This window comes from Centroberyx gerrardi, chromosome 10 (genome assembly GCF_048128805.1).
Source record: "Centroberyx gerrardi isolate f3 chromosome 10, fCenGer3.hap1.cur.20231027, whole genome shotgun sequence".
Classification (NCBI taxonomy): domain Eukaryota; kingdom Metazoa; phylum Chordata; class Actinopteri; order Beryciformes; family Berycidae; genus Centroberyx; species Centroberyx gerrardi.
Window position 1 is genome coordinate 18112773 of NC_136006.1, and position 9764 is coordinate 18122536.

The following is a 9764-nucleotide window of genomic DNA, read 5'->3' on the forward strand; positions in this document are numbered from 1 at the left end:
GTGGTGCTGCCAGTTACCATGTCAGTGTGCTGCAACAGAATTGGAATGAATCTGTACGGAAAGTTATGTCCGGAACGTTGTTTTCTGTACCGAGCTCAAGACGGAACTTCTCACGGATACACCAACAATGCTAGCCAGCGAAGCAGCTAGCTTCGCCGGTTCTCGCTGACAGTCATACACCTTTCAGCTTGCATGCTCACCACTTAGCTAATTCTCTCTGTAATTCAGGTAATCGTTACAGAGCTGAATGACAGCGACGGAGTCATCTGTGTCACTGTTTTCTTTCTTTGCATGCAGCTGAAGCGCTAAAATGAGAGAAGGGTAAGTCTGTGGCTAGCTTGCTACCTATTGATGAGATAGCTGGCTTTAACGTTATGTCAGGGCGTATAGTACTAGCAGGCTAGTAGCAAAGGCTAGTTTGATAGCTAGCGTAGCTAGCCGCCTGTTTCTGAGCTGACCCACAACTAACGTCAAATATAAGTGGGTTTAGTTCGGTTTTATTGGTAACAATTGCTTCTTTGGCAGCAAGATAGCTTAGCCATAACTGTTTCGACAGCTTGTTTTGACTGTATACGTCGATTGCTGGTTCTTACGCAAGGTAAAGCATCCCTAGCCCACTGTGCTTTGCTTTAGGCTAGCAAATACTAACGTTAGTTGGCACTATCATTTCCTTGTGGGTGGGGTCAAGACATGTTTCTATCCAGTGTTACTTATGAAGTCTTCCTTATTTCGTGCACAGCAATAGGCTACTTAGACTTGGGCATGGCTTGCTACCTTGCACACTGGACACGCTTCTTGCTAGCCAGTTTGGCATTACAAAGTCACACAGTGATACTCGATTGTGCAATTTGTACCCTTCACGTACTCAGAGACAGTATTGTGTAGTGTTTCGTCCTAATCTGTTTAATGGACGGATAGATTAAGGCCCAAGTCTGGCATAACACAGGATGGAAATGGAAGCGCCTTTTTCTAGTAGCTGAACGGCTTGAGGGCTAGAACTAAGACTAGTACCAGTAAAGGCCTGTTCGGTTAGACTGCAAACGCAGAGTAATAACTAACTTTGAGTAGCGTTTGGTTCAAGCCTGAATGAGGATGTTTAAAGATTTATGGCTGTCAAGGGTCAAGAGTTGCAAGTTTTTAAAGGCCATTATGTAAGGGCTGCCGCTCTAAAGGGATAATTTATGTTTTTCATAAATCTGTTTTGCATAATTGTAGTTGGCAGCCACGTTTATTGCGTGCTTTTTTTTTTTGTGTGTGTTTTTAAGCCCCGTGTGCACACCAAATTTCCCTTGTGGTACAATTAAATTGGCACTGAGTTGAAATTGTAAGTAGTACTATCTTTTTATTGTTCGACTTGTATCACATTCGATAATATATGGTCCTGGATAGAGGTGCAGATGCCCCATTTTTTATTTTATTTTTTATTTTACTTTTATTTTACTAGGCAGGTCACTTGAGAACAAAGTCTTATTTATATGATAGCCTGGCAAGAGATTAGCCTCTCGGGGGGAAAGGGGAGGGGATAAAAAGCCATTGTGTGAACTAAATGTAACTCATACTCTGTTTGGTGGTGGGTGAGCTCACATTCACCATTCATTAACAAACTTCTTCAAGTGATGCAAGTACTATCTGCCAAAGTCGACCAAATTTCATGACATTTAGCCCTGAGATATAGACAAAAATGTGTTGGTATTCCCCGCAGTCTTTTCGTTTATTTAAAAAGGTCTAATTTCAGTGTCTCCTCTCCACCAACATGTTGTTAAACCAGGGTTATTAAAACCACTGAAACTGGTTGGTGCAGAAAATTATTTTGAAGAAATGGGATTCAATGTTTTATTTCAACAAATAACTTATTCTCTTGGTGTTATGAATGTTTTCAGTTATGCAGCATAATGGTCAAATGTTCTGTCTGCCATGGATACAATTTTTGTTGCTAAAACTGCATTGACGTCCATTCTCCACCACCCTTCTCTTTTCTTCCTTGTACTCTGTATATTTCCTGTCCTTCCTACAGAGTGTGTGTGGTGTGATTCAGCTCTCGGTGTGTATCCATGGAGAAACCCTGGAGGCTGTGGGGGGCAGTGGAGCGCTGCACCCTGGCTCTGGCCTCCTGGTCCTGGGGTGCCTGTCGCATCTCCCTCCTGGCCCTCATCCTCACCTTCCATCTCTATGGAGGATTCTTTCTCCTGGCTCTCATCCTGGCCTCCGTGGCGGGCATCCTCTACAAGTTCCAGGATGTGCTCCTCTACTTCCCAGACCAACCCTCCTCCTCTCGCCTCTATGTTCCCATGCCAACAGGAATCCCACATGAGAATGTGTACATTCGCACCAAGGATGGTGTGAAACTCAACCTCATCTTGCTTCGCTACACAGGAGGGGACAACCCTCCTGGAGTCACCCCCGGCAATCAAACCAGCCCCACCTCCTCTGCTCCACCCACTATTCTTTATTTCCATGGTAATGCAGGTAATATTGGGCACAGGGTGCCCAACGCCCTGCTGATGCTAGTCAACCTGAAAGCCAACGTGGTGCTGGTGGACTACCGTGGCTATGGGAAGAGTGAGGGTGAGCCTAGTGAGGATGGGCTGTACCTGGATGCGGAGGCCACACTGGACTATGTTATGACCCGTCCTGATCTGGACAAGACCAAGGTGGTGCTATTTGGCCGCTCACTAGGTGGAGCTGTGGCAGTGCGGTTGGCATCAGCCAACCCTCACCGCGTAGCGGCCATTATCGTAGAAAACACCTTCCTCAGCATCCCTCACATGGCATCCACGCTCTTCTCCTTCCTGCCCATGCGCCTGCTGCCCTTGTGGTGCTACAGGAACCAGTTCCTGTCCTACCGGCAGGTGGCGCTGTGCCGCATGCCCTCTCTGTTTGTGTCTGGTCTGTCAGACCAGCTCATCCCACCAGTAATGATGAAACAACTGTATGAGCTATCTCCTGCACGGACTAAACGCCTGGCCATCTTCCCAGAGGGCACACACAACGACACCTGGCAGTGTCAGGGCTACTTCGCTGCCCTGGAGCAGTTTATTAAAGACCTGCTGAAGAGCCACGCCCGCGAGGAGAGTGTCCAGTCCTCTGCCAGCGTCACCATTATCTAAGAAAGAGTCAGGGAAATAATTCTCTTGACTAGGTTATGGGCTGGAAAGAGTGAAGGCTGTCAGTGACATTAATTGGATGGACTTAATTGAGTTTGGACAGAATGTAAATTTTTTAAGCTTTTGTCTGGGTTTGTATTTTATTTCACTGTTTTTACCTTTCTGTAAATTTATCATATTGAACAAAAAGGACAGATTTAATGGAGTATTTATGAGGTTTTGAGAGAGGGTATTGAGAGGGTATGGAGAGGGTAACATTGCCTTCATTGGTTTTTTGTGTTGCAGCTATGAATGCATGTATCTATGGCCTTTTATGAATGATGCAGGAGCATACAGTACACGCTCACACTGTAAGAGACACCACAACCACAAAAGAATCTGCTGTAGAAGGTTTACTGAAAGTAATTAAAATCATTAAAACATTTGCTCATGTAATGTGGACCTGCAGTATTTCAATGAAAGCAGTACTTGTCCGATAAAAAGATGAAAATCAAAGACTGATGTCTGATAACTGATATTTTTTTTTATGCATTGCACTATATTGTGTTCAGGTTCACTTAAGTGTTGAGTCATGTAGGCTAAGATATTTGAGCTATGCTTAGAAGAGCATCAGATGTTTCAGGTTTTTTTCAGGGGGGGGCAGTGATATTGAGTACCTGCAACAGCTTGGCATGTCTTGACAATGTAGTGATTTCTATTTATACCCTAGCAAATTTTATTTGTTCTAGACCGTTTGAAATTGGGTTATGACAAATCATATAAAGTTTTGTCTTGAGTTCTTCTTATCCTATCAGCCTTTTATTCTCTATACTATTGGAATGAACTACAGAGTTACTCTCCCAAGTACCATCTTCTGACAAAACACAGTTAGCCAACCAGCTGGTCTTAACTCTTGCCATGGGCTGGAGTTGCTTTTGAGCAGATTCACCTCCCCCAATGAATTTGGCATGGAGCACTTGCACTGTGTGTGGTTTGTAGTTAAGGATTTATATGTGAGCTGTTTTTTCGAAATGCTAGGATTATTTGTTAACTATTATCATCAGCATCATAATTGTTAAGTCAATGATGCTAGGTTCTCGTCTCACCCCATGCTTATGTGGCAAAATGGCTTTACTCACTTGGAGGGCTTTTAACGAGCTAATTAACCTTTCCTGCATGTCTTCCAGGGGGTGGAGCAGAGCTAGAGGAACAAAACACTGTTATCTGCTCTCGCTCTCCAAATGCAGCACACTGCACTGCAGTGGTCTCAAAGCCATTCAAACACACTCAACAGAGATTTGCTTAGCATCAGCAGCCATATTTGATACTGTATGCTAAACAAAATACAACAAACACTTAAAGACCAAATTCAGTTTTGTCAATGTGATAGCAACTTAAACTACAGTCTAAAGGCTACTACATGAATGTACAGTGTGGGTATAAATTAACCAGTGTGCTTTATGAGAAATTATGTATAGATTGTCTTTTTTCCCTTTCTCCTGTGACTTTTTATTCACTGGTGGCACAGTTTTTCAGTCTATAGTCTGAGCCAACAGCAACTTGAGCAGTTTCAGGCTTTTATGTATGATATCAAATGCATTAGCAGAGTAGATCATACATTACATTTTCTTGGTTTTCCACCCTCCCATACGTTGGTAGTGCCCATTGTACAGTCTGAAACTGACCATGTGAGTGTATGCGGCTTTCAAACTTTTGCACGTTTTGTTTTACACACTCTTATCTTCTGACATTAGCTTGCATTGCACCATCTCTCTGTTACTGAAAGGATGGAGGGACTAGACATCATTCACTTGATGCATTGTTTGGGTGGCCGACCTAAAAACAAAATTGATAATACTTTCCTGATAGAATACTGGATTTTTGTCATAGCCATATGCATTGTTAATCTTCTAGGCCCTGTTGTAGAAAAAATGGGGCCGAACTGAATGTGTCTTGCTTGTTCTATTTTTCATAAAGAAAATCATTTTGCTAGTTATGGTGCAAATGAACCATGGCACATATATTTATTTGTTCACGTTTGTGAATGGAGTGGAATGAATGCTGTTAAGAACTAGGGGCTGGAGTGTGATGACATGATTTGCATTTTGTAAGTTGCATTTGCAAGGTGGCATGTAATCATGTTGGGAGTCACATTACTATAATGATCCCCTACAGTGTTGACATAATGCGTGTACATCTACAGTGACTTGTCAGTCCATTTTGAAACACTGTCCAGAGCTTGATAGCAATATGTCATGACGAATCAGATAATGGGATGAGAACTCGCACTCCACACTGAAGACTTACTGGAAATGTAGATGGGATTTCTAACATCTGAATGGTCAATCGTTATCTTCTTCAGTATGAAGCAATCAGTTTAAGTAATTTTCCATATGTCAGAGTTGATGTGTTTCTTTTCTATTTCAAAACAATGTCAACAACTTCTTTTCTAAGCACACATTTTCACTTTCTATTTTCTGTACAGTAACATGCAATAAATTAATACATTAAATTCAGCTATCTTGTTTGTTGTTTTATTTATTTATTTTTTTACAAAAAAGCTTATTTTATGTACCATTTGTCTAGTTCCAAAAATTTGAGTCATGTAGTGCTAAATTTGATCATTACCACCACTTCACTTTTTATATTCTGGTAATTTTCTGTTTGTTTTGCTTTGTTATGTCGCTCTTGACATTTGGTAATTTTTGCACTTCCTTTTTTTCAGTATGCCTTGGCTTCTCTAGCTGTCTAATTCAAATGCAGCGGTTTCATTAATATTGTCTATTTCTCCTTCAGTGTGAAATCTCGCCCCGTACTTCTCTTTGAGAATGCCACTTTCATATCGTTGGTTGGTGTTATTGTGTAGCCTCTGTCTCTACTGTACCCACTGTGACTTTGGTTTAACTATTGCATGGTTTTTGAAGGAGCAAGATTAGAAGGAGAGAGAGGCTTGTCTGGGCCGCCGGTCAAGCAGGAAACTGTGTGTGCGGTTAGCTGAGCGGAACATTAGAGGGGAAGCTGCTTTGCCCTTTTATGTACTGTATTCTGTGTGCGCAGTCATTTTGACTAAACTGTGGAACAGGGCACAGAAAGACAAAAACGAAAGTTAAGGAAATTAGTGGAGGTTAAAGACAGGAATTAAGGTAAAACTGGAGGATCTACGAAAAAGTAGGCTCGGTCATGCTGTCAGTGTGAGTTCTCGGGAGATTGCATGGGCCCTGCGATGGCAATGTTGGCAGGTGTGGAGCCTGGGACTGGACAAAAGCCAGGTGAAGGGAGGCTGTCGTGGCTAGTGTTGCTGCTGACCCTGGCTGCTGTCACCTCCTCCTCCCTTTCAGCCCTGTCCCTGTACCAACTGCTGGCTCTCAGGGCTGAGGTGGAGGGGCTCAAATCAGACGTCTGTCGCAGGAGAGAGGAGCGACAAGAGGCCAGGCACGAAGGCCAGGTGAGGCACAACTAGCCCCTGGGGACATAACAACAAACACCACACCTGCATTTACTAGCACAGGACTTACAATACATTTTATAACACATGCACCAGCAGGTAGTGTTTTATTTATTTATTTTTTTCTGAGGACTGTGTTCTGCTTGTCCAGACTTTGGAGCAGATGAGAAGCAGGAGAAGCAGCCCAGATCCCCCGGACCGACCGGAGTCTCAGACTGCCATTCCTCTGATGAGGAAGAGGAGAGTGGTATCTGGAACAGAGAGGTTAGGTAAGAAACAGTGCAGCAGTTATTAGCTTGCTATAGTCTGCCTGGAGTAAGATTGGTTGCACTCTTAGGGCAATACGATTGTTTCCATTGCGACAAGACTGAATAATCCCAACAAAATGATTGATTCCATTTTAAACAGTGTGACTAAGGTCTCATAACCCATTTCCTCTTGCTATTATGTTTCTCATACCACTGTACCCAGCTGTAACGAAGAACCAAGAATGAAAGTTTCTTCAGCTGCGGTGATAACTAAATCATTATGTCAGAGGCTATGTTTAATTTGTCTGGGTTTATTTGCCGACGGCTGTTTGACGTGTTCAGATGGTGTGGTAAGATAATACTACAGTACAGTGCATGAGTGCTCCATGTTAACGCTGCTGTTTTTAGCTGGATCTGATGGTGTGAAGATGCACACCATCAGAACAACAACAGTCATCTTAGCAATGCTTGGGGTGTTCAGGGACCAATATTCATATTCCTGCTGACAGCTTCCATGTAATCATACAGAAAGGGAAAGTCGGAGGAGAAGGAGTCAGAAGAAGCCATGGAATGAACAAAAGTCACATTGTAAAGAACCTTGGAGAACTGCTGGCCGATCTTTCAACACCTCTAAACTTTTCTGTTATTTTGTCCCAGTATCTCAGCCTTGCCTGCAGATGTTGGCAAACAGCAGCGGGAAAACCTTCAACAAAGGTACAGTATCCATCACCATAATTGTTAAGTGATTTGCATTTCCATGTACATTTTACTTTGGTTTCAGACTATTTCAAATTAGTTTTCAGATGGATTTCATCACCCTTCATCAAAAATCCTCCATTCCTGCCCTTTTTCTGCTCCTAGAAAATCAGAATATATCCCACAGTCCCACATTAAGAACTTCTATTAACATGTGGCCAGAAACCCCAAGCAGCAACAAAGTGATTAGTTTAAAAAAAAAAAAAAATTAAAATAAAAAAACAGGCCAACTCTTGGGGCAGATGGTTGACTTTGGGTGCTTTAACTTGTTAGCTAATATAATGTAATGTCTTTGATTAGAACTTGACTCGCAGGAGTACACAGGCATCCCCTGGCAGGCAGGGCTGATGAGAGGCTCTGCACTGGAGGCAGAGGGAGACAGCATGCTAGTCAGAGAGGAGGGCTTCTACTTTGTCTACAGTCAGGTGGGTTCCTCTGCTGTCATTTCATGGTCTTTACACAGGGGGGAGCTGCTGGCTTGTGTGCCAATCACCAGACTTTTTACATAGGAGAGGAACATGTCTAAATACAGTGCAGTGCAGGGTGTGCTCTATCTATGCTTGCAGCCCGCTGACAGACCTTCAAATGATGTCAGATAAATAAAAGGTAAAATAGAGGTGATTCATGCATACGTATTGAATGAATATCACCCAACTGAACTGTATTTGATGCTAAACATGGTGTCCAGAGTATGTTAAAAGCCACGTCAGGGTCAGACCTCGATCATAGATGTTTCTGATGGCTGGGTCCCGTCTGTGCTCAGGTGTACTACACGGACAGCACCTTTGCCATGGGCCACGTGGTGATCTGGAGGAAGAGGAACGTGGTGGGGGGCGACCCTCCGAATGTTGTCCTGTTCCGCTGCATCCAGAGCATGAACCCTGTCTACCCTTTCAACACCTGCTACACAGGGGGTGAGCCCGTGTTATTGTGCATCTCCAACAATGTTCGCCCTTTTTACGACAGCTGCTACAGAAGGTCAATCTGCGTGTTTTCCCCTTTAGTCACACTCTAAAGTGTGTATGCCTGCCTGTGGTATAGTTGTATATGTCTGTGATGGGGTTTGTAAATGTCTTTCTCTAATGTATGACAGTAAAAAAATGCCAGTTCAAGGTCTCAAGTGTTGTTGCATCCCCCCCTGCAGGTATTGTAAAGCTGGAGGTCGGGGACCGCCTGGAGCTGCTGATCCCCCGCTCCACAGCCAACGTGTTCCTAGGAGGAGACGCCACCTTCCTGGGGGCTGTCAAGCTGGCTTGAACTGTGTCACCTCACCTTGGACCCCGGGGGAGCTGGGCCGCTACTGTGGGGACGCTGTCGGGGTGGGAGAGAGGTGGCATTATGGGAAGGGTGCGAGGAAATAACAAGGCACAGTGCTGGTGATTCTGTCTGAATTTGCTTGCTGTTACAAGAATACAAGAAGCAGCCGTTTTAGCACTGGCTGCAAGATAGACTGTGTGACTATCGAACGTATTGGCGATGGTGGTTATTTAGGGGCCTTGGCTTGATCAGCATGGGGTGATATGTAGGGGAGTATGAGGGGATGGCATCGGCCTTGTTCATAGAAAATGCATACTTCTTGTTAGCTACAGCTTTTTATGTTCACTTCTACCACATATAACACAAAATATTGCTAAGCAGCTGCAAAGTCAAGTACTTTTGGTTTGAATAATCAAAGAAAAACCGTTCATATCGGAAGGCCTGCCTTGTAAGAGATGTGTGACTCGTGTGAAATCATTGTTGTACTCTTTTAAATGAACTTATCAATAATCAGTGGATATAGTGATGATTTCTTATTTCCTCCTGCATGTAGCAGCAGCATCAGTGTGTCATAGAATTATAAGGTCTATCCATTTCATATGCTTTATTTTATTTTGCTATTGGAACACAAATACGAGTGGCCTGGACTTATATTATCATCTGAATGCTAGTGTGATTTCAGTTTACCTGTATATTTCCTGCTGATATAAAAATTCAGATGCAATAAAGTGACAAATCCTGCACAAGAGATGACATCATCTCCAATCTAGGTGGAGGTCGTTGTTCCACTTGCAGCCGCTAGAGGGAGAGAGTTTGACAGAGCAGAAACCTCTCAGCCAGCAAGAGGGATTCAAGTTGTGTAAAGATGAGCAGGAACAGAGAGAAGCAGGTAAAAGCCACGGTTTTAGCATCGAGCCAGGATTAAGATTTATACACAGTATACGGTATCGTTGTCTGCAAAATAAAGGGAATAGT

General features: G+C 43.4%; 2 protein-coding genes across 2 annotated transcripts; both read left to right on the top strand.

Moving 5' to 3' along the window:
• Positions 1-152: 152 nt before the first annotated feature.
• On the top strand, positions 153-5599 carry abhd13 (abhydrolase domain containing 13). The gene is made up of 2 exons (XM_071905251.2): positions 153-321; positions 2015-5599. The coding sequence occupies exon 2, from the start codon at positions 2052-2054 to the stop codon at positions 3105-3107; it is 1056 nt and encodes a 351-aa protein (XP_071761352.1). The 5' UTR covers positions 153-321; positions 2015-2051; the 3' UTR covers positions 3108-5599.
• Positions 5600-6057: 458 nt separating this feature from the next.
• On the top strand, positions 6058-9302 carry tnfsf13b (TNF superfamily member 13b). The gene is made up of 6 exons (XM_071905252.2): positions 6058-6528; positions 6680-6797; positions 7434-7490; positions 7833-7957; positions 8296-8446; positions 8677-9302. Exons 1-6 carry the CDS (start codon positions 6295-6297, stop codon positions 8787-8789), a joined length of 798 nt encoding a protein of 265 aa, XP_071761353.1. The 5' UTR covers positions 6058-6294; the 3' UTR covers positions 8790-9302.
• The last annotated feature ends 462 nt before the right edge of the window (positions 9303-9764 follow it).

Coding starts and splice junctions, on each gene's coding strand:
- abhd13 (XM_071905251.2), top strand. CDS start 2,052: ATGGAGAAACCCTGGAGGCTGTGGGGGGCAGTGGAGCGCTGCACCCTG.
- tnfsf13b (XM_071905252.2), top strand. CDS start 6,295: ATGGGCCCTGCGATGGCAATGTTGGCAGGTGTGGAGCCTGGGACTGGA. Junction 7,491..7,832: donor CGGGAAAACCTTCAACAAAG/GTACAGTATCCA, acceptor GTCTTTGATTAG/AACTTGACTCGCAGGAGTAC. Junction 7,958..8,295: donor TCTACTTTGTCTACAGTCAG/GTGGGTTCCTCT, acceptor GTCTGTGCTCAG/GTGTACTACACGGACAGCAC.